The sequence below is a fragment of the Stegodyphus dumicola genome, chromosome 2 (genome assembly GCF_044657685.1).
Source record: "Stegodyphus dumicola isolate Sdum_Otavi_A_Nest chromosome 2, ASM4465768v1".
In the NCBI taxonomy this organism is placed as follows: domain Eukaryota; kingdom Metazoa; phylum Arthropoda; class Arachnida; order Araneae; family Eresidae; genus Stegodyphus; species Stegodyphus dumicola.
The window spans coordinates 52,761,345-52,787,421 of NC_140769.1; the positions used below are offsets into that span (position 1 = coordinate 52,761,345).

The 26,077-nt window shown below is 32.4% G+C and overlaps 1 protein-coding gene across 1 annotated transcript in view; it reads left to right on the forward strand.

Annotated features, from left to right (window-relative positions):
• The window catches only part of LOC118183300 (retinal homeobox protein Rx1-like), a 55,241-nt gene that overhangs the window by 22,987 nt on the left and 6,177 nt on the right, over window positions 1-26,077 (forward strand). The window contains exon 2 of the mRNA XM_035352784.2: window positions 20,803-21,047. Coding sequence (XP_035208675.1) covers window positions 20,803-21,047 — 245 coding nt within the window. The remainder of the gene's footprint in view (window positions 1-20,802; window positions 21,048-26,077) is intronic.

Here is a 26,077-nt window from a genome sequence, read left to right on the forward strand (position 1 = left end):
TCGTTCGCAGATATTTTGGCATATTTAGCCTAATTCCCTGAGGTCTAGCGTTTTTGTAAGCCATAATATGCGTCATCTGCGGCCAAATCACTTACTTTTGAATTCCCAATCCAAAAGATTTTAATTTTAAGAACGAAACGAGAAGGTTTCTATTTTGTTGGAACTACGCTTCGCACTTGATAGCAACAACCGAAGGAGGGAGAAGAGAAACGTCTGCAGTGTGCTGAGGTAAGTAGAACCCATCATAGTATATTCTTTGACGAAGAAAGACTCGTTTAGTTTACCCATCGAAGCAGCCTACCACAAACTCACGTTTGGGATATTCCGTTGGTTAATTTTAAATTTAAATGAGTTCTCATTCCCAAAGCAATCCACAGTTTTGCCAACTCGCCTTCTCAGATATATGGAAGATTGCCTCATTTGTAACCTTATGATCGCGAGCAATATATGATCATCCTACAGCCGGTTGAGCATTAATTCATAGAATTTCGGCCTGATGCACTGCTCCTCCTTATTCAGATGATGCACGATTATTACATTCTAAGGCTTCGAATAAATTCTGAATGATCCTAAGAAACTTATTGCAGTGTAGTAACTCCAGGGACCTTCGCGAAATCAACTTCCTTGGGCTTCTGGCAATACATTCTATCACTCTGTGAACTGCTTTTTCACCGACAAAAGTGTCACTTCCTGGGCTGACAGTCTTGTCGTAACTCCTCGACACTTCCCATCTCCAGAAAGTTAGCATTTCATTTCTCGATGTTACTTGAGATAATAATGTGCATCATCCGGGTACTCGTATTCAGAGATCTAACCCACATCGAAAAGAAATGGAATTTCTTTTGGAAGTCTAGTACGATAACTCTATATGAATGCGTGAAGGTAAATATTTCTGCGTCAACCGATATGTTTGAAGAATATTCATTTATTTACTAGTTCATTTACATCAAATCAATGAATCCCAAGTAGTTTGTATAGCATAAAAATCCTAAAGGACTCGTTATCACTTCCACTGAATTCATAGTCATATACTAATTTAACGAACATAGTACACGACTTAAATTTAGTGCTAGTTTAACGAAAAAGTTATTTAAATTCAGATACTTTTCCTTCCTCCTTACTGTGTACCTTACGTCCGTCACCAATCCGGAGGTCTGGTGTCCGAGTTCCGGCGACGGCGTTGTTGATTTTTCATGTTATCTGCTCTGAATTAAACTAATGACTCTACTGTAGCAAAAAGAGTGTTGCTAGATAGAGCAAGAAATTTCATTGGTTGGAACGCGTATATAACAAATACAAGCTATATAAAGCTGATTTAAATTTTAAATATGAAAATTCAATTGTGTACAAATAAATGATTAATTACTGCTGTGAATTAATTTGCATTATTATTTAACTTTACTATTATAGTTTATTTTAAACAATATATGTATATAAAGTATATATATATTTATATAAAGCAAATTGAATAAAATTTTTACACAAAAGTGCGTTCAGAAATAATCGCTAACTTGATCAGAAAACGTAATGGTAACATTCGCTCCATACGTTCTCCAAATTACTATTCAGTATGAATATTTTCATTGTCATTTAGAGTATTTTCTTTTTCCATATGACAACTTCCAAGGATTACAATAACAAAATGCTGCAGCTTTCAAATCATAAGGGGCAAATAATTCTGCCCCTCCAGAAATCAACATAGCAATTTTCTCAAAAAACAAACAATATATATATATATATATAATAAATAAATAAATAAACTTTTACCATTTTCAATCATCTATTTAAAAAAAAATCCACATAATTACTCAATACAGTTCTATATGCAACAAGTGATCGTTTTTTTTTTTTTTTTTTTTTTTTTTTTTTTTTTTTGAGGAACCAAAACACAATGAAGCGGAAGTAGTCGTTATCTGTGGGAGAAATCACAAAAGATACGCTTCCCAAGCAAGAAGTGGTAAAATTATCTTCTTCTCAACATCATTTAGGCAAGGAAACGCAAACACCTAAACTGTAAAGACATTTTGGCATGTGCATTAAGTTTGCTCGCTACAATGTGTCGCCCGAAATTCGTTACATGCGGTGATATCTGATCAGATTACAAATGCAGATAACTAGCTTTCGGTTCTGGACGGCTTATCCTTCGACGCGTTAAACACTAATCCTCCTGGTACCTTCCCGAGACCGACACAAAGAGAGAAGGACCCCATACAAGGGCGGGCTCTTTCGGCTTGCCCCCTTTTATGTAGCTGCGACAGATGCAGACATGAAGGGGACCCTCTTTAATCATCTGTTGGTCTTCTTTCTTTATGTTTTCAACGTGACAAGAACGAAGAATAATCACCGAACAATGAAGAACATTTTATTTTTTGGCCTATGTACTGAAAGAGACGTTTCCAATGAATACGATGGGCTGCAAAGTGAAAACTAACCCAATTTGTGTTATTACAAACTATGTAGAATGAAACAATAAATCAAAAATATATTTTCAAAGTACTAATAATTACTATTGGTAATTGTTAAAAATGCGGCTTAATAGTAAACACCCTACTGGTCCGAATATGCGAAAGATTCATACTTAAAATGAGTCTCCATTTTTTAGCGTATTTTACAGTAAAAAGAAAAAAAAAAAAAAAACTGTATGAGATTGATATGATGACATCCTTCTAGAAATATAATTAAACACTTTTAATACACCTTGAAGTTGTTTTTTCACCTAACATAAATTAAAAAGAAATGTTATAAGTTAATAGAGAACATTAAAAAAAGCACGTCGTTTTATATTTTATCAAGGTGGTCAAGGTCGTTTTATATTTGATCAGAATGGTAATTGTTTTTGTTGCATTTTATTTCATAGAAATTTCTTTGGTCCAAACCATGTTTCATATAGTAAATCTTCAATTATTAGGCTGTTTACTTTAAAAATAAATAAATACATAAATAAAATAGAGCTGTAAGTAAAAAGTTAAACTTTAAACAGCTATAATTTACAAACTATTGTAAATCGAAGTTATAATAATGTCAAGTCAAACATTATGCTAAGGAGTGCTCTTTGCCGAAGTAAACCTGTTGCTATCCTAAGAAATATTTAAAGGAATAAATATACTTAAGAGGTAGCTCTAAGACGTTTTCAGAAATTGTTTAAGCAAAAAATGATAAAATTAACCGTGAAACAATTTAAAGTCTATATTTATTAGAAAATTTAGGAATCTGTATTTTCGGCATCGTTTTGAACAAAGTTTATGATATTATGAGAAGCTTGGAACATTTTTCAGTGTTGCCATTTTATTGAAATAGATTTAATGAATAAGTGATAAGCATTTTTAAATGTGCTTTCGGTTCTATTTATAGCCGAATTTTGTTAAAAAAAATTTAATATTAAATGTGAAATAGTTCAAAATCCTCAGTTGTGGTATGTTTACAGAATCATTCGTTGTATTTAATATATTGTATTCCTTGGCATTGATCTCCTAATAAATATCTCACTTGTATTTTTATAGACTAACTTTTACATAAGGATACATAAAGTAGACCAAGGGTTCTCAGTGTAGGATTCGCATAACAATTGCGGAGGGTGCAAGTTATGTTTAAGTAATTTATTTTTAAATAGTATTTCGTCAGTTTTTTTTTTTTTTTTTTCTTTTTTAATCCGCAAGCTAATTTTTATAATTATAGCTTTACAACATTTACATTAGAAATTTAGCATTGAGTTTGAAAATAAAGATTATGGTTCTCCGAAAACCGAACTTGGCTTTTCAAATTACTATACTTTTATGTTGAAAATTGCACCTCGTGAACATATGAAGCCTTTATTTGGCTACCGTACTAAAAAGCAGCGGGGAAGGAAAAAAGATCCTAGTTGACTAATCGAAGTTAGTAAGCAATTACAATCCTCCACTGCTTTTAAATTAATCGTCTCTAGTCGGCTTGTACTTTCTAAAGGGATATCTTGAAAAACCCACCGAAAATCGAATCCGTATATTCGGACTCCTGAACTTTTATTCGACCATTATACCGCAAAATACATAAGGTAAAGAATACTTTTAATTCCTTCCAGCACTTTTTGATGCAAAAAATGTTTAACCAAGTATGGGGTTTCGAAAAAGAATTCAATTGATCAAAAGAAGTTGCAAGTGATAAAAACGTCTGGGAAGCTTTGGTGTGCAGAATATCTGATTTTAAATAAGCTGTTCCAATGACATATTTGAGATCCATTTCATTTTGATATTTACAAAATTACTGATTTTTTACTTCCTTTTACGAAGTAAAGGAAGTATTGTTATCACGAAAAATTCCGAGTATCGCATTTCAACAAAAATATCCATTTTGACCGCTATCGAATGCAATTTAACGATGTTTTTGAGATACATCTGTAAGTCAGGACAGAATAAAGTATTCTTTTTCCCAAAACGGGTTACGGAAAGGGTTTAAAATGGATTCAGAAGAGATTTTTTTCATAACGTCTGTAGGCACGTATGTATTTATCGCGCACGAGTCAAAAATGAGTAGTCTCAGAACGTTTAAATTTTGTATATAGGACTGCTATAGCATGCAGTTCTGTATCTCCCTTTTGGGTTGCAAACGGCCGAGCCAAACGTATTATATATATACCCACTCTGTTACTCGGCTCAGTTTTTTTTTTATTCTTATATGTTGGTAGATTATGTGTTTTTTGCTTTAAAAATGATTGAGTTGTGCTGTTCTTATCTTCCAGTTTAAGTCTTTATGACTTTAGTTAATCTGCATGCAATAGTTTTAAGCACAACTTCATAGTTAAAAGATTATAACATCAAAGCCCGTCGTAATGGTCTAGGATTAGTCCCAGTTTTATTGGATGATCTTCGCCATTAGCCTTTATCTGTGAGAATACGACGCCAATACCAATATTGGAAGCATTGCATGGTTGAAAATAGTTCGGACTGTATAAGACTGGATTTTCTGTTAATAATTTTTTGGGTTTATCGGAAAGCTTTCTGGTAATCATCAGTTCAGTTGAAATCACAGAAAGTTTGGAAATATACCTTAGGTAATACCCCATAAGTCCTAAAAAATGGTTTGACCTGTGGTTTCGCGGTAAGTGTAGGGAAATTCTTTATACCTGGACTTTTACTATTCCTGGTCTTCTTTGACCTTGTCATACTATATAGCCAATATATTGTACAGCAAGTTCCTCGCAGTTTCTTAATAGTCTTGCCAACAAACGACTAAAATCTTATGGCACGAGGGTAACATTAAGGGATTGAAGATGCTAAAACTTGTCACAAAAGCAGCATAAATGTGGGGTCTTTTTAATTAGCGGGATCTGCTAGTAACTTCGCGTAAGATCCGGAGTAGTTGTATGTTTAAAAGATGGCACTTTTTCTAACGGTTCAATGTTTGGAAAGGGAAAACATTGTGTTATAGTTGCTTTGTTAAAGCAAGAATAATGAAAATGCATGGTCTATACTCTTTTCTAGGAACTTCCACTCAGTACGAGTGGAGAGGTAAAATCCGATTCGTCTAGTTCTATTACTTCTAGTTTTATCATCTTGCCTACTTCAGTTTTTAAAATCCCGATTTGTCTGGCAGGCATCAAATAAGATTTTGCACATATCAGTTTATCTACTTCTTGTTCCATATCTTGTCCAGTTACACCAGTTCATCCATGTTCATTACAGATAATAGAGGAATACTTGTATATCAACTGCTTTCAAATTGTTCCGTTGGTCTTCAGATAATAGTGAATTGAACTTGAAACCTTGAAAAACATCAGACGTATCTGAAGTGGATATCTTGCAAAATTCAGTATCTGAGATACACAGTTGCACTTGAGACTCTGTATTTCATCTTCATGTTCGTTTGACTTCTCTTCGAAATATAGCAAGTTTATATTTTCTACTCATTGAAAATACGGTTTCAACATATTAATGTGGTACACCTGAGCTTTATTTTTTTGGGAAACTCGACCGCGTAATTTGTCTCCGATCATTATTGAATTATTTTTTCAGGACTTACCCACTTAACTGATAATTTGTTTGGCTTCGAAGGAGTCACAAGTCTTGAAATTTACGTTCCACGGATTTGTGGTGAAACTAGAGTTTTGCCTTTCTTTGGCTTCTTGCCTACGTTGAAGAGAGAGTTGTTGACATCTTCTCTTTCGATTGATTAGTTCAAAAAAATATTCCGAAATACTATTTTCTTATTCTTTATCAAATTATTTTTTTCAAAACAGCATAATTGGAATTCTTCCGTTTCTGCCGTGAATTAATTCTGCTGACGAGAATCTTGTACTGTCATGAAGAGTTGTTCGAAAAGAAACTATGCCTGAGTTAGGAATTTCTTCCAGTTTGGACCAGATTCTAGACACAGGACTTGAAGAATTCTTTTCAAGGATCTGTATATTCTCTCTATAAAATTGCTTTGCGATGGCAAACATAACTTCGTAGAATTTTAATTTCGAATATTTTGTGAAAATTTCGATGTAAGAGTACATATAAAAGATATGGCTTGGTCTGTGTGCACCTGTTTTGGAAATATCATTCGACTAAACATTTGGAGAACAGCATCAACAATCGTGATTGAAAAACGATTTGCGACAGGAACTGCATCCGGATACTTCGAAGACATACAGATTATAGCTATTAAATACCTATTTCCTGAAGGTGTTACGGACATAGGCCCACAAGCGTCAACATGTATTTTTGGAAATTTTCTGTGATAACAGAGACAATTTTCAAAGTGCTTTCTTTTATCTTGTGGCTTTCTTTGACGTTTGTCACAAATTTTAACAAAATTCTTGACATCTTTGTAACAGTTTGGCCAATAAAAAGTTTTTAATAATACATCTTTGATCTTTGTTGCATCAAGATTGGCTGCTGTTTCTTCAGGAGAAGTAGTAATATTTCAGAAGAAATAATAACTTTCCGATATTTCTTAGGAACAGCAATCAATAATCTTATCACTCCTTCACCGTCTTCCTTTTTTTTTTTTTTTTTTTAATTTTTGATAAAGAGAATTTGGGCTTTCAACGTATACCTTTGTAAGATTTTCTTTTAGCTTGATTCAGTGTGGCTTTGATTCAATGCTCCCGTTCTGTTCATTTGTTCCCCCTTCTGTTCATTTCTGGAGAGGCCTTTCTCATACTAATTCAGAACGTTCTTATTCTACAAGAGACAAGCTCTTATTTTCAGGTAGTGTGTTCAAGTCTTAGGGTTCAGTTCAGAATTTAACTCATTTGTCAAACATAGATTTTCCGTTTCTTTTAGAAGTCGATGTTGAGCACGGGTTTGACGGCGTTTATCGTATGAACTTAAACTTCTCGTTTTGCTTCTTCAAATAATGCAGCTGCTTTTTTACCTAAAAGGTACCTTCCTTGATCTACAAACTACAATTTTTGTTAATATATGACCAAAATTACATTGAAGCTGTACCTCAGCGCAATGTAAGCAAACTAGATGTTCTTCCAGAGGTGTTCGTATCCTCACGGTTTCACTCGTGTACATGGAAGGCTTTACATAATTTTTTTTTTTTTTTTTTCAAATAAAGTCCAAAACTGCATCAGTATCTTGAGTATTTACTTTATCAAAGCTTGTGTTTGGAGCCATAATATCCTTAAAACAATTTTTGGAAAATTCATTTCATTTCCAAATTCCTTTTCATGAATTTCATTAGTAAATTGTGTCTTAATTACAGGCTTAGTATTAAAAATATTTCGAACCTTGCATTCTGTTCCCGTTTTGACGACTCTCTTGTGGCTTTAAAGCCTGTTGCCTAGGATTTTCCTTCTTAAGGCTTTGTTTAATTCTCTCATAATCGTCTAATAATTTTATCCATTTGTTAAGGAACCTGATATTTAATTTTCTCTGTAGCTATTAAGTTTTCAGACTCACTTAACTTCTAAATTCGCAATCCACTTCAAAAAAAATAACTGTAAAGTTTATGATCATAATTTAATAAAGACTTTCAGGAGTCTTTTAATGATATATAAAAGCACTATTTTAACTTGTCGTTATTAAGTTTATATCTTTTAAGATTAGATTTTAAATATAATCATACTTAGTTGCACCTTCAGACGGTTCTTTGACTAACATATTGGAGATATCAGTAGATAAAACACCCAAAAGGAAAGCCACATAACCTTTCTCAGGGATCTGAGTCACTTCAGCTCTTCTGTCAAAATTTTTCAGAAATTTCATACTTTTTTCACCAGACTTAGGAATAATTTATACCAACTGGATTTTATTTCTAGATTCTACTGTATTCGCTGGGGATTCTCTAGCTCGTATTACTTATTTTTGTAGTTTAAGTGGCTTTGTTTCTAATTCAAGTGACCTTGCTTGCAGAGCCATGCGTTCTTCTCAATCAGCAATTACTCCATTTAGAATTTATTTTTTCCCCATCGTAAAACTGACTTCCAGAGTTTTTTTTTTTTTCTTTTTTAGTTTCTAGAACCTTACTAGAGAACGGCATATCTTCAACTAATTTTTCGTCTAAAACTTCTATTAAATCCTATTTTCTACCCTTGTCAAGAAAAGGCATTATTGAAACCGTAAATTCTTGGACAGCATATCAAAATTAATTTTAAAAGATTTTTATCCAATATTCAAAATCAAAAATTAAAATTAATTTGCACAATCCAGCAGTTTATTTATTTATTAGTCCAAAGGGATTTGAATCCCGAAGGACTATTAGTTTCGTTTTGGCATTTTGCGTCGGACTCATAAATGTCGGTTCACTTTTCAAACTGTTGCCAGAAAATGTTAGAGTCCTGCATTATATTTGAAGAAATTAAATAATGAAAAATCTGCATAAATGTATGTATATTTCTCGTATTGTGATAAAACAACGGTAAATAGAGTCATCGAATTTTGAATAACGTAATCCTCCAACGAATATGACCATGTGGAAGACCAAATTTGAAATTTGAAATTTGTTTTATGATCGATTTCCTATTTTTTAAAACTTTGACGAATTTTTGATTAACAAACTCAAGGATTTCAAAGCGAGCAATGGCAACGTTGTGCAGAAAAAATATTTTTATCTCCAGCGCGTGAGTCTCTGTATCGGAAATTCTAAAGATATGCTCGTTTTAAAACTATTTTGCGATATTGCTGTTGCACTGGATCTTATGGTTTAAGTGCGAGGAACATGATATTTAATAAAGAAAGGTAACACACAAAATGTTAAAAAACGCCCCTTTGGACGTAATTTAAAATCTGAAACATTTCAGGTTTTTTTTATTTATTTATTTATTTATTTATTTTTTTATTTTTTTATTTATTTATTTATTTATTATTTTTTTTTTGGTTGCAAATTTACAATTGCAAAAATTATACAAAGTATTTTATTTCAAAGAAAACAATAATGTTTCTCATATTACCAAAAAATGTTTCTTGATTTCAATAAAAATCCAAGCTTACTCTTAATAAAGGAATACTACAGCAAATAAAAATTCAAACCTTTAACTTGATTCACATAATACAATTCTTGATTTGGGACTCCAATACAAAAGCTCAAATTTCAGAATGGAAATTTAATATTACATAAAAAATCAAAGACTCTTACAAAAGAGTTAAAATTTATTTAAACAATATCTTTTCTTTACAGTTTGTGATTTGGGATTCGAATGAAAAGCTCAAAATTAAATCAACTAAATATTAATTTAATATTACTTGATAAATCCGCAATTCTAATAGAAAAGCTCAAATTTATTCACACGGCAAAACAATGTTGTGATTTGAAACTCTAACGCAAGAGTTCAAATTTAAAAAAGAACATTCTAATCAGACTAATCAACTTGACACTTTAAAAGCTCAAATTTAAAGTATCATAATATAATTGAATTCAGTAAACAGATGAAACATTTTATACAATATGACAGTATATTAACAATAAAAAAAAGGTCAGTCCTCACGCGTCCTGCATTCCTTTCGTTTTTAAATACGAATGCTAGTTTTAATTTTCGATCCCAGCTACTACCAACAGGTATCTTTAATCTGTAGTGAAGATTCTAAAGAAATTTCCCCATTTTGGACAAACATCAAACTTTTATTTTTTCAAATTTATTAAACATTTTCGCAGAAAGGATCTTCAACGCATTTTCAAACGAAGATCTTTGAAGAGCGAGAACTTTTCATTTCTCGAAAACTTTTTATTTTTATTAACATTTCTCGCTAGGTACTTATTTGGCAGCGTAGCAACGCAAAGACGTTACAATTCATTTAAGTTGTTAGAAAACTTAATAAAAGTAAATAAATTAATAAATTTAAAGTACAATATTTTTAATTATCTACTGATAGCATCATTTGCTCAAAATATCTTACTTTCTAACCTCTTCAATGAAAGTGCGAGAGCCATCGTTGTGATATTTAAATTATTTAATTTTTGATATCAAAATACAAAGGAAAATTTTTTTAATGGTTTAGCAAGATAAAAACATTTTTCTTTCTTTAAAGCACATTAAATATACAATATTCTGTGTTGTGAAGGTTCTCGAAATGTTGCTGTTTGGAATATTACTCGGAAGTTGCTATAGGACTGTTATTAATGAACGTATTCCTTAATACTATCCATTAAAATCCAAAATCTAGAATAGAGTTGCTTCAAAAGAAATAAATACGTTTTAGTATTTGCTACGAACTCTATTAGATATTATTTTTTAACATTAGCATTATTAACTTTTACATTGTTCACATAATGCAAGCACTAAAAATATAATATAGAAAATAATGAAAATTCAACATTTTAGCTTGGAGTTGATGATGCGCTCATAATCTTTTCTGGGTCAGCAAAATATTACTTAAGTATTATTTAAGTAAAACGTACTCCTCAAAAATGACCACGGTATTTCATATGCGTCATATTTTTAGCATTTAACTGCACATTTTCTTCCGTTGCTGAAAATATAAAGCAACTCTTTTCTCAACTTTTTTCTAGAATATATTGGTACTGAATAACTGAATGGCAGTGGTTGGAAGCTCAGCATCGAATAACAGTTCTGCAAACGCAAGAGCGAAACTCGAAACCCTCTTTAAAATTAGCTCTACCACCACACAGGGAACAGTGGAAGGGATCTGTCAAAGCCAAAGTGACAACTGCTAACATTTGGGGTTGTATTTAATTTTCTACTATGAAGTTTTAGGTTGGACCACGAGTTCTAATACGGCGCCGGTTCATTGCAATGCTAAGAGTGTACTCACTTCATTGTTATACTGAGAACTTTCCCTAAATCAAATAGAGAACAAAAATGTCAATGTAAAATTTAAAGTTGTATTTTCTGCCTAATTTTAAGCAACATTTGAATATGCTTTCTTAAGCTAACACTAAAAATCCATTCCATTTACGATGTTACTCTTTCAAATTACTTAAACTGATTTTTCTTATATCTTATTATAAATCTAAACTAGTCTTTCTTGTATCATTTCATATTATTTGATATCGTACCTTTTCCTTTCGTTGCAGAAAACTGCTGTTACTATGATAATCTGAGCTAGAACACTTACTTCATTATTACTTTTCTTTCTAGCAAAACTATTTATTTCCCTGAACTTGTTCCTAAACCTACCGAAATGAAAGAATATAACTTAAGATTTCTTTCCCGGAAACCCATGGACTCAGGCTCAAGGGAAATCGTAAAATTCTCAAACATTTTGTATACCCGGAAATTATACTTAGTTCCCGGGAATTCCGGAAAGAAACGCGCAGATGCACACTAATTAATTATAATAAAATTAAAAAATTAAATGAGTACAAAACCTAGTGAGCCCTTAAAAAAACCCTAGTGATGTTATGAGGCTTATTTATAAACAATTTGATCTGATTAAAGCTGAGGTTACAAATAAAATTTTATGAAAGCTGGACTACGTAGTAGCTTGATTCTTGACGAGTATATATATCACTTAGAAACAAACTATAGCTGAACATAAATATTCATTTCTATGAATGAAAATTCTTTAATTTAAGAATGTTAAGAATTAGTAGATCCTTTTTTAGTAGAAAATTGTGTTAAAACAATAGGAAGCTAAAGGCATTCGGAATCACAACTAAAAAGCACGTAGTTGCGTGAGTTATTATTGGGGCTAGTATGATGGTTAAGTTTCGAAAAATAGCGAGTTGTGAGTAGTGAGTATTACCTATGCTATTCACATGCCATATACCTGGCGGTGTTTGATGTCCCTTATAAGAAAACAGCGAAAGAACACTGTTGGGATAGAAGATATATCACATGAAGAAGAAAATACTGATGAAAGTGAAGAGCTAATTGAAGATTTAGACAAAGCGCTAGATTTAGAATTTGAAAGCAATATAATAACAGATGCTATGTTTCACGCTGTTGATACAGAAAAAATTCTAATATAAATGAAACTATAAAAAAGTCTGTAAACTTATTCAAAATATTAACCAGTCAAAAATGATATTTTACGAAATTGTGAAAGTAGAGTCTGGCTGTGAAAAGATGGTTTGCTTAGACAACAAAACATGCTGGAACAGTTTGTAGGAAATGCTTGAAAGATTTTTAGAGATAAAATCAGCAATTTTGAAAGCAATAATTGAAATTAAATAACAATAAATATTGGTCGATGCAAAATCTAACCTCGACTGCAATTGTAACAGATTTGAAGCCAGTAAAAACTGGTCTAGAAAAACTATGCCGTTGAATCACTATTTTGTTAACTGCCGAAGGAATATGTGCTCTGGTCCAAAGAAAGTGAGATAGAAGAAATGCCGTTTAGTTGGATCAATGCAATATCTAAATTTTTTTATTCAACAATCTAACATAATTATGATAAAGTTTTTTTTGCCAGAAAGACGAATCACTGTCCAAGTATTCATCCTCAGAAGAAGAGAGCACGTAAAATTTATAAAAGAAATCTTTAACGCCGGACGAAAAATAAGAAAAAACTATCCATTTAAACCCTATAAAACTGGGTAAAGTTTTGAAAAATTCCTATAGCATTTAGCAGAAGGTGGGAGAATATTTTATGTTGTTAAGTTTCTAAGGCTAAGAACTAAACTGAGTGATAAAATCATAGATTTCTTATATTTTCTTAAATCGTATTTTAAAAAATGAATAATTAATATATTTTATTTGTATTTTTCAGCACAATATTTAAAGAGTATAAATTTTGGAATTTTTTCGTGTAATTATTATTCATATCAATTTAAATAACTAATTAAATAGATTTTTTTTTCAAATTTTGATTCATTTCCAGGTATGACTGTTACGTTTTGAGGATTCCTCAATTCCCGGCAAAATGATGAATTTTATTATACTTTGGTCAAGTAAGGGGTTGAAAAGCACTGCGATGTTGGTTTCAAGGAAATAAAATGACAGGAAATTTTAATTCATAATAAATTGAAAACCATTGTTGCTGATTGGCTCCCTCTCTCTTCTTTTAATATTAATTTTTGTATCCATAAATGTAAGAATGATGTTCACATGCAGATACAGTAAAAACGCCAAGCAGATTGACTCTATGGAGAAGTATTGTAGTACTAACAGGTTAAAAGATTTTATTTTAAGAATTGAATAAATTTAAAAAAGAAGCAGAATAAGATGGAGAAATTAATACATTCATGTATAAGTAAGGATCTGTCTATTTGTGATGAAAATGAAACACTGATAATAGCATTTAAAGTTTTAAACGTAAAGAAATCTTCAATTTTTAATTTGAATATTGACGGAAAAAAGAGGATTTGGAGAGAGACCTCTAAAAGCTTAAGAATGTATAGTTATAGCAAAAACTTATATTTTATCTATGGAAAGATTAGATTAGATTATTTAATTACGGCAAAGCCTCGAGGGCTATCTGCCTAAGGGGAGGGGTGCCTTCGTGGAGGACTTTCTAAGGTAAATTGGCTGGTATACACGTTACACATGGGGAAAACCACAAAAACATCCATGCAGCCGGTCCGTTCGCGGGATTCGAAACACGGACCGAAATACCAGTGTTCAGCGACTTTACCGCTCGGCCGCTGGTGGGCTCCTATGGAAAGAAAAAAAGAAGAAATAAGGATTTTGATATATTGGACACTCTCCAGCGAGTGTTAACTGAAGTGAAAATTATGCATAAATACATATTTTTAATGCAATTTAAATTTAATCAGATAATTCCATTCGATCAAAGTGAATCTTTTGAAAACTCCTCTTTCAAAGTTATCTCGCTTAGCAGTTTCTTTTAAATCGAATTCAAGAAGGACATTGTCGAAGTTTGATTATGTAACTCTAATGCTACATAAACCAGCCGAGGAAGCTTACCTTTATGATAATGGTACCATTTGTAATTAAATAGAACTCAGGAAAGAGATATTATCGAGATTTGATTGTATGGCTTTCATGCTCCGTCAGCGAGCCCAGGAAATTTACCTACATGATAATGACATTTGTGATTAAATCGAATTCAAGAAGGACATATTGTCGAAGTTTGATTATATGACTTTTATGCTCCGTCAACCAGCCCAGAAAGTTTACCTAGACACCATTTGATAAGTCATAAAATTAAACTCAGACTAAATTAAACACTAGTCTAACTTTCTAAATTTTCCGACAAATTTGCATCATATTTTTATCTTTCACTATACAGAAGCAGTAAATAAACACAAAAATGTAAAACAAGTAAAGAATTAGTTTAAGGTCCAGTGTGAAATACTAAAACATTTAAAAAAATTAATCTCCACTTCTTGCAAGATTAAAAAATAACAATGATTCAAAGTATTTATAAGCCAAGCTATAAATTTAAAGCCGAACAGCTTAGCTACTAACTTACTTTTAAATGAAAGGCAAACTCATTAGCTGGTAACAAGAGAGAAATCTCAGTAAGTCAGAATGTTTTTCCTAAACCTCTCTCTTAAATGTTAATTCCTTCTCCTATTTAAAACTCACTTCAGTTACGTATTCTGGTGAGTAGATGAAATTATAGAAATGCAAGACATATTTTAACATAAGAAATAACTTGTTAATTAAAGTAAACGCTATAACTTTAAATATTCAACGAGTTTTGAAATGAAAGTTGAAATCATGAATTTCATTGAAGCATTTTGAACGCTCTGTGATATTTTGACTTCACCAATTTAAATGTTTTTTTTTAGAGGAGTGAAATGAAATGATAACTTTAAAAGCAGTGCTTAAAATGTGTAATATATAAAAATTACAGGTACTAAAAATAATACTGATAGTTAAAATATTGAAAATTATGTCAAATGAGCACTTCGTATGGATGATACGGAATAAAACCTCATCCAATGTAATCTACCATCTGACTGTCAGGTAACTTACAATTTATACATTAACTGATTGAATAATCCAAGTGTAATTACAGGTGACATGAAGTATTTCTCATCACTTTTGATTGTTTATAGAGTTCAGTTATCGAGAACTAATTCGTTGCCTAAAACTGTTATTAGATCTGCAAGTTACCCGTGACTGCGCATCGAAAGAAAAATTTCCGGAATCTTCCCTTTGGAAATATCTGATTGATTGACTTAGGCGAAAACCAAAAAAAAGCTGCCCAAGTTTTGTGGCAAACAACTACATGAGACAGAGCTAGAAACAAGACATTTTGGCCAAGGTCGCAAAATGTCTCGCTTTCGTACCCAGAAACATAGCTTCCAGGAAGTCTTTCGACTAAGAAACCTTCTATTTAAACTAATGCTGGCAGAAATTTCTTCTCAGGAAAGTTTCTTCTAGCATTGAGCGTTGTTAGATGTGATAACACCTTCAGTTAATTAACACTTCCGATCAAACAGCTCTAACGAATTACAGCAATAACTACCTATAAAGCAACCACGAATAATATTTTAGCAAAAAGCACTTTTCATTAAGTTATTTCTATCGATAAGAAATACACGAAATGTATATTTTTTAATTAAAAATCATTACTTTGATATATTGTAAAAGGAAAATCATTAGCTGAAAACTTAATTTTTAATTTGAACTAACCGTATATTTGGGCTTTTAAATCAAATTTGCTTTTTTATTATTATATTAGCTTTTATTAATATCTACATTTCGATAGCGAGAATCTAAGTTTGGTAAATTTGATTTCAAGTGACTTATCGAAGGCAATCAAGTTACCAAGTTACATCTTGAAAAAATTGTGATCCGTTTTCTATAATTCTGCTTAAGATATATTTTTAGCGAATCACAAAATGAGAGTGTTCTGAAGATAGTTCAGTAAATTTTAGAAACATGTGGCATATATATTTTCTATAATAATTGAATGGAAAGTAATAATTAATAATAGAAATAATAATGAATTAAAGAGTGAATGTATAAAAAAATAAATTAAATTGTGTCTAAACAACATATTCCTTTCCTTGCCCGTTATGAAATTTCAAGTGAGATTAATTTCAAAACGAAGAACCTCAACTAAAACTTTCTTTCATTATTTTCTGGGTATTGCAACAAACTAATACTACGTGTTTTATTTCCGCACGCATTTTAGAGGTCGATATGAAATAAACGTTAGGTCTTGAAAGTGGAAGCAGAGTGTGAACAGAAAACTGTCATTATATATGTAACGCAATTGTTTATTTAAAATTTCATGAGCCATAATTTGGGGTTGCACTGCACTTTAAATGAATGTTAAACACTCTTCATATTTAAATGCATAATAAAGCAATAAACAAGTGAAAGCAAATGCCCTCTAGGTACCTATTCCCGACAGAGATTTTGCGGTCGACATTTCTCTTTCGGCAGTACCCCTCTTTTTGTAACCATTCTTCCTCACCGGCGGGGAGCTCTACAGTCACTGAATCGCAGCTAATCTGCAAATAACCGCCTGCGGCAACTGGCACCAAAAGTGGGTCCTAATTTCCTTCCCTTTCTCCCCGTCACCAGGGTTCTGGATGTTTGCTTGTAGACACCTCATCGCTCCCGACCCCCTTTCTGAAAGGTGACAATGTTCCCGACAAAAGTATAAGATGGTGTGGAGAATAGAAGAACCAGTAAATCGCAACATTGTATCCTGGCCCATGATTACAGACAAGGAGCGATTAGGACTCTTTTGAAACGGGATCAGCGCTCCGGGAAATCTTGTATCCCAACAAGGTGTCATTTCTTCGGCAAGATAAGAATCTTTTTATGAAGGTGTTCTGATATTGCTTAACGAAGCGCTGCCGCTATGGCGACAGCACCTCGGAATAATACCGTCTGGCACGCTTTTCACCGTGAGAATGGATGGTTTGCCTATATTGATCTACTGCGCAGTCATTTACGCTAGTAAATGAAGCGTAAAATTGGCCACTCGACTCACTGCGCATACGGTATCATTTTTAAAGGTAAAAAGAGCGCACTATTTTTAAGCAGTAGTCAGCGAAGTTCGTATTGCTTCAAAATAGTGAATTCTTTAAAGTTTCAACGAAAGAACACTGAAGTTGTTTCTGCGAATGAACAGTTAATGACTTTGTGATAAAATTAGTTTGGTAACTTCCCAAATGTGCAGCAAAAAATTTTCAAGACTAATTACCTGAGACAGCGCTTCCCAAACTTCAATACATCTGGATCAAAGTTTTAAAATTAAAATTTATCCAAATGTTTATAAGAGGATGAAATTCTAAAATGAAACAAAGTAACAACGTAAGAGGGAAATTATAAATAAACCAATAAACACATAAATGCAATACAATATAGAACATTACCCACTAATATAATAATAACTGATATATTCATATATATCGATATATTGTATGGATTTTATCCAAATGTAAATAATGCACTTAGACAACAGATTTAACAATTAAACAGATAACTTTCAACCGTTCAAAGTGTCTTTCGATAAATAGCAAGGCCTGAAAATGACGCCCAACCATCTGAAAATTCAAACTGTTGAACTGCTAGAAAATAACCATTGTTCTTATTTATACAAATTAAATTAAAAAAATATATAATTTAATATTGTAGTTTAATTTTACAGAAAAGTATGGAAAACAATATATAAGAATTAGAACATTTTCTTAACTACAATATGTAAGTCATACTCTGAGTCATTTGTGCATACATTTATTTATATGCATACAAACGGCTTTGATTTCAATACGTTGCGTCCGATTCCACATGCATATGATTTTACTTTTCTGTATGGTAATTACGTTTTGTAATATTTTGTGATTTTAACTTACATAAATGCGAACTGAAATTTATAACAATTGATTTTGAAGTTTATTATTTAGTATACATATTAATATTAGACAAATTTTATGTCAATGAAAGCAGCACTTTAAATTTCAGTAATATTCGAGCTTCGTAACTGGGCATGTTAAGAACAACAATTAGATTTTTTTTTTTTTTTTTTATATTTTATAAAACCCAGCAAAATGGTTTTCAATTAAAATGAAATTTTTTAAAGACAATTAAAAAGGATTTCTCAGTTTTTAAGTAATGCTATTTATAAATATAAAATGATGATTCTTAATGAACTTCTATGTATTCAAGTAAATACCATATGCAACCATATGCAAATTCTTACCATATGCAAATTCTAAACTTTTTTTACTATGTGCTAAAATCTTGGTAGCCAGGAAAACACAGCATTGCCAACCTTTTAAAATTTTCTCCTCGATTATATAACTGTCACCTGATTTTAAATGAAGTAAAATATATTTACAATAATTGAGAAGACCTTTTTCATTTGAATAAAGAACAATATAGTAATTTGAAAGTTAAAACCGACTATTTTTATTCAATCTATGTCCATATACATGCCGCCCAGTCGGTATAGTGGTTTGGGAAGCTGATTGCGATACCGAAGAGCCTGAGTTCGAATTTCGGAGAAGGCATGGCTGCAAATGTCTGTCCCCTTCATAGGAAAGGCGATGGTGGCCCACCTATTACGTGATTCCATACTAAAGAGACCACCACATCCGGCCTTGTATAGATTGGGTTACATTTGTAATTGTTCACAATCTGCCATCGGAAAAAAAAATGTCCATATACATTCTTTTGGAATAAATAAAAACAAATGTTAAAAAAGCAACGAAAGCTACCACGGAAGTAAATATCGAAACACAAAAATAGCTTTAAAATAATCATCAGCTTGCCAAGACTGTTGTATAAAACATAATAATTTATTTTTTACACGTAATTAATATAGATTTGAAATAAAGAAATAGCATCTAGCCTTAATCATTTAATCAATGCTTTAAGTAACAATATGGATCGGTATCCTTAAGTGTTGATAAATATTTACTTGTTTTCCAGTGCATACTACTGCTGTTCGTATTCGTACAATGCCTTCGGTAAGTTCCGATGTATATAATTAGGCAGCTATTGTATGACAAACGTTTTAAAATTACTTTGAGTTGTTACACATATAATGGAATTTATAAAATAAAACTACAAATTGTTGAAAAACGACGACATTAGCTTCAAACTACAATTATATTTCAATAGGAGAATCATTACTTTTTACTTTTAGCATGCGGCTGGCAAGCGGCTGTTTGGCCATGTATGGTATACACGCATAGTACTTTCTTAAACTGCATATGTATTCCTCTCGGTAGGGAGTCTCTTCGCTTCGAATGTAGTGTGGATGAAAGGCAGTTCAACTGCTGAATTCAGAACTGAAGTAAGAGCTTTTATAGGTTTCGTCAGGACTAAGTAGTGGAGAAGATAATTTTTGCAGTTTTCTGGGAAATCTTCAAAATGCTATATTGCTTTACAAAATACCTTTAAATGAATTATTAATTATAATAAAGCATTAAAATTTAAATATCCGAAATCATAAAAGTTGCGCCATTTCGTCAAATATAGCAAAAACTATATTTCGAGAGGTCCTATACGCAAAATACTACTAAAATATATTAAACTAATTAAATTATAAGAAAAACCTGCAAGCTTTGAAATTTTATATTACGCCCATATGGGCGTTTTTTCATTTACGCGTATAAACTCGTTTCGAAAGCATTTGAGCTAACGTACTTTTGGGCTAAAAATATCTAAAAACAGCATATCTCTAGAATTTCCGATAGACTGTCTCGCGTACCACAGATAAAAATATTTTATTTTATATAGTGAGTTGCCACTGCTCGCTTTGAAATCGTTGAGTTTCTTAATCAAACTTCGTTAAAGTTTAAAGCATATGAAGTAGATAGTAAAACAAATTCGAAACTGAAATCGAAAGCATTTCGCATGTTCGAAAGCATTTGAGCTAACGTACTTTTGGGCTAAAAATATCTAAAAACAGCATATCTCTAGAATTTCCGATAGACTGTCTCGCGTACCGCAGATAAAAATATTTTATTTTATATAGTGAGTTGCCACTGCTCGCTTTGAAATCGTTGAGTTTCTTAATCAAACTTCGTTAAAGTTTAAAGCATATGAAGTAGATAGTAAAACAAATTCGAAACTGAATATTAGGACTTCCAGGTGCCCATAATCGGTTGAGGACTATGTTATTCAAAAGTTGATGGCTCTGAGTATCGTTGTTTTTTTCCACAGTGCGAGAAACATACATACATTCATGCCGATTCTTCATTATTTAATTTCTTTAAATATAATTAAGGGCGATACTATTTGGTGGCAATAGTTTGAAAAGTGATACAGCCGTTTGTAGTGATTCGACGTAAAATGACGTTTTGAGACTAATAGCCTTTCTACGCAGACGCCCCTCTGGGCTAAAAAGCAATAAGGTAAAAACGATACAAAAACTGTTTCTTTCGTAAATGTGCAGCAAACCGATATGTAAAGAAAATACAGAGGATAAATTTATAATTATAATAAATAAGTAGAAGAAAACACAGAGAATGCAAATAACTGCATATTTACATTAGTTTAGAACACTAGATTTATTAGACTTGATTTTCATGTTAACTTTTAATCTTCGGCAGGCAGTCCTACAGAAAACCAGCATTCTTCACCTGTACATGCTGACCTCTCTGGGGGTAGTAGTAAACCCGATCCTGACAGTGGTTCAGAAGAAGGCCCTAAAAAGAAACACAGAAGGAATAGGACGACGTTCACCACGTATCAACTGCATGAACTGGAGAGAGCTTTCGAGAAATCCCACTACCCAGATGTCTACAGCCGAGAGGAACTAGCCATGAAAGTTAATTTACCCGAAGTCAGAGTTCAGGTAAATGCTATGGGCAGATTTTATTAATTTGCCATTTGATTAAGCATTGGTCAAAGTTACTTGAAAAAAAAAGAAGGAATGTATTTTTTAAATGAATGTAGAGATTTATAAATCTGTATTATCTCTTTGTGAATTTGCCATATGATGGAAATGCCATGTAAGGGATTTTACCATATAATGGAAATGTTTTTAGCTATTGCTCGTTAAGTTATTACTTATCTTTGTTATTAATAACTTATTCCCATTTTTTGTATTTTCCACCTGAAATTTCCTGTTGTTTACTTTTTTCAAAATTTATCTTTTCTCAACCTTACTGTATAGCCTCATTCTTGTTTCCCTTTATTCAAATTCAAGTTTCATTTATATACTGATATGAAATTACATATTTTGAGACGTAAGGTATCGAGATACCTTAGTGATGATATGATGCAGATAATACCTCTCTCTTTAAAGTGTTTACGTTCCTGTGTTAGAATGGTGCCGAAATGGATGAAGTAGTTTCGATTTTAAATCCTTAATAAATCCAAGCACTCTCGGTCTATTCAAACGAAACTGCATATATTTAATAATAAAACAATCACACGTAAACATTTTGCAATAATTCAGCAATACAGGTAAGCTTTAGAATAAGAATTACAACAGTTACAGGTCAGCTACGCTTTTAGCGACAGAATTCTATGAACAACAAATCTCAAAAGCGTGTTGCCAACGCAGGGCAACCAGAAGGTAGAAATTAATTCGAGAAGGCGTGGAAGTAAACAAAGTGCATGCTGAAAAATATCACTTGAATTTTTTTTATAAATCTTATATATATATATATATATATATATATATATATATATATATATATATATATATATATATATATGCGGCTTAAGTATTTGTCGCCGATAGTTTATTGGTTGCTTGCGTAACTGTACGAGGCAATGGTTTCTCATACATTTGGTTTTCAAATCCAAGTTCAGAAATTTCTTTTATTTTTGCCAAAACTAGATATGAAATACAATGTTGGCAATAAATGCATTTTCCTTTGAAATTATTAAGTCTGTTTTTGTATTTTAAACTGAACGCAAATTGAGCGTATCAGGGGGAACGTGAACATTTGTTTGCATTAGCAATAATCTGTTTTTGAAAGGGTTTACGACTGAACGCAAGAGTTCGTGAGTTCCTGTTCAATAGTTCGTGAGCGAACGGACGTAAAATTAAAAATAATGGATGGTCCTCTGCAAGGCGAGCTTAAAAATGATGAAAAGATCTTTACAAGAAATGTTGTGCGCAAAGAGATCTTTGTCATGTAAATTAACATTTTATTATTTGAATCACCTTTATTAATTGAGCTAGCGGTGGCTCTTAAGAAATGTACCGCCAGTGGTTTCCTTCATTGCACTCTACTTTAAGCAATTAAGCAAGTACAAGGGAAAAACTCCGTGGGGCAGTAAGCAAAGGGGCGTCCTCGCCGCCTGCTCTGGGTAATTCAGTTTGAATTAGCAGACACCTTTGCACAAATCATTTTAATTACAATTTATAATATCTAAAACAGCGGTCATTTCGTATAACCGTCGGGATTTCTAGTATAATATAATCGTAGATAATCTCATCAATTCATTTCATTTCAAAGATTATATAAATTTTCGGTTAAAAATGTAAAGGCTCTTGAAATTTAAACAATTAGGGTCTTTTGCTGTCTTGTTTTATCTTGCTTGTCTGATATCAGAGCAAGCCCACGGAAATCATCGTGGAAAGGAGGCCAGATTGCGTCTGTCATTGGCAAAAGCCTTGGGACCCATACAGGTGACAGTACGACTTTGCCCAGTTGCGCCGCTGTTTTGGAGACCATCCCGGGGTTGACGAGTCCGATGATATCTTCTTCCGCTACCATCAACCTCTTAAGAAGACTTTCGGCTAGCCGCATTATACACTTACGAGCATTCGGGATTCGAACCTGAGTCTTTAGGTACGGCAGCCAACGTCCCTAACTACTATCCCGGTTCGGCAGCGTTCCATTCTTAATGATAATGATATAGGGATCGGGTAATTATGAAAAATCACACGAAGGAATGTTAAGGAAAAAATTTCTTTGTATAGGAAACTTTTAAAGAAGCTCTTATTCAAGTTTCACATGGAGAAAAATATGAAAATTTGCATGCAGCCAGCCACATCTCTGGAATTTCAACGCTGGACGAATTACCATTGTATTCCACCGCTATATTATTCAGCGCTCTTACTGCTCAGCCGCTAATAACAATGCATAAAAAATGCGATAATACAACACTCTGCCGTGGAAGATCACAACATGTTCCTTCAGATACTTTCCAAAAATGTGTGTCGTCTGAAAGTTATAAGAATAAGTCTTAACTTGAATTCTGCATGGACAATACAATTTTTAGGGCTGCTGTTGCTAATTAAATGACTAAAAACTTGATAAAAATTGCAGTCAAACATTTGGAAAGAAAAAAGATATCTATAGAATCTATAGAAAAAAGTGAAAATTAAGCGGTTATTTTACTTCAAATAGGTGAAAAAAATTCAGAATCTTCCTTCGAATAATCCACTAACCATGCTTTCAGAAACGAAAGTATTGAATGAATTGAGAGCGACAAATATACAGTCAGTTGTGAATGCGTCCAGCAACGTCACGCTGTCAGAATACAAAGTAGGTTCTCTATATGGATGGCAAAAGGGAGATCGAGGAGGAAGAATGTTTGGCGGAAGGCTGCTTAAACATATTAAATACATATGTGAAATTTAAATAGGGAATGGAACCTCGAAGCTGGCACTCTGGCTTATCTGAAATGACTTCTTGCAACAGCAATGCATTAGGTTTCAGAATTACATCGAAAACCTGTTTGTCGCCTTCAGTAAACGAGTTTCCTGTCTTAGTAAATATATATATATGTGTGTGTGTGTGTGTGTGTGTGTGTATATATGTATTACTGGTTGAGGGAAGCATTTATTTCAAGAAAAGTTTGCAAATGGTCCAATAAAGTAAATACACAGGAACGACTTGAATAATTCTTTTCTTCATCAATAAGAGCATGGCCCTCAACGCCGCGATGGCTCATAATGAAATAAGGTCATAGCAAATTCTTTCCTGGCTGTCATCTGGTTTTCCCCAGTGTTTGAGTGATATAGACAATTGAATACTGGTAGTTCGAACCCTGGTGAATGGGCTAGTTGTTGGGATAATTTTGTTGTTCCTTCCCATACTTTTGGCCCACCAGCGGCCGAGCGGTAAAATCGCTGAACACTGGTAGTTCGGTCCGAGGTTCGAAACCCGCGAACGGGCTGGCTGCATGGGCGTTTTCGTGGTTTTCCCCATGTGTAACGTGTATACGAGCCAGTTTCCCTTAGAAAGTCCTCCACGAAGGCATCCCTCCTCTTAGGCAGATAGCCCTCGAGGCTTTGCCATAATCACACACAAACAAACAAAACCCTTCCCATACTTTTCGTAAATACTAGACCGCTTATCCTTTAACGTTCTCCGTAAAGGCATTCTTTTCCTTTGGCTGCTAGCCTTCGTGTTCTTTGCCATATTCAAATAACCTAACTTGATCCTATCATCTGGCATTTCTAATTTTCATTTCAAATGCATGGTTTTATGTTTTTTATCTTAAATTTCTAGGGAATGCTTTTTACTTCCTTGTACGAAGTAAAAAGAAACTATTGTAATCGCGAAAAGTTTCAGGCAGCATATTTCAACGAAAATATCCATTTTGACCGCTATCGAATGCAATTTAACGATGTTCCTGCATGATATCTGTACGTAAGGACAGAAAAAAAGACTCTTTTCCTCCAAAAAAATTATAAAACTGCTTTAAAATGAATTCTGAAGAGAAAACTTTTCGTGGCGTCCGTACGAACGTATGTACGTACGTACGTATCTCGTATAACTCAAAAACGAGTAGCCTCAGAACGTTGAAATTTTGTATATAGGACTGCTATAACATGTAGATGTGCACCTCGCATTTTGGTTGCAATCGGCCGCACCAAACGTATATATATATTCAGTCTGTTACCCGGCTCAGTGATCTCAGTTTCTCTTATATGTTTGTAAATTGTACATTTTTTGCTTTAAAAATGATTAAATTATGTAGTTTTTATCTTCCTGTTTAGGTTTTATGCCTTTAGTAAATCTGTGTGCAATATTTTTAGAATTATCAACAATTTAAAATTGTTGCCAATCTAGAGAAACTTAGCTTCGCAATAACAAAGATAACGCCTTCATTTATTATTGCCAATTAAATCATGCTTAATCCTTTCTGGAATCTTTTCGAGGAAATAAGTGTTTAAGATTTACTTCGTAATTTTTAATACAGATATTTTGAGTTTTAATACATTTTTGCCTTGTCGCGAAGTGAGAACTGAATTAATTGAATGAGAAATACTCAATCGTCTGTGATAAACTGTTTCTTTTTTCTTTTATTTGCTTAATTTCTTTTATACATCATTCTAGCTTTATTATAGTATTTGAATAGAACAACGATTAGATAATTCTATTCTTTAAATGATATAAATTTTATGCATTATGAGTTATAATATGAACGAAATATAATACTGTTAAGTGAATCTAGCGCCAGGGTGTCGCTATGGTAAACAAATACTAGAGCGAATTTTAAAGAATGCATTTATTCTATTGTGGTTTATGCGCTGTCGGTGAAGTAGATTTAATTCAATCCAATAAGTTTAAATAAAATGAAAAAAAAAAGCATATAATTTAATATTCCGTACAAGGAAGTCATGTGGTGTACACATCAGATTTTTTAATTTAGTAGGTTAATTTTAATTACGCTTAAAATTATTTTAAGAACTATACTAGAAATCATCACAAGAAGATTGAATGCCTTTTTGGAAATGTTTTATGAGTTTTAACGTTTTCTGAGTGCTCGAAACATTTTTGGGAAATTTTTCGAGATATTCAACAGTAATAGAAAATTTTTAAATAATTTGAATTTTGAGATTACTATTTTTTTATATACTTTCAATCAATAAATATAATTTTATCTTTTCTGTAATAATTTTAATTAAATTTT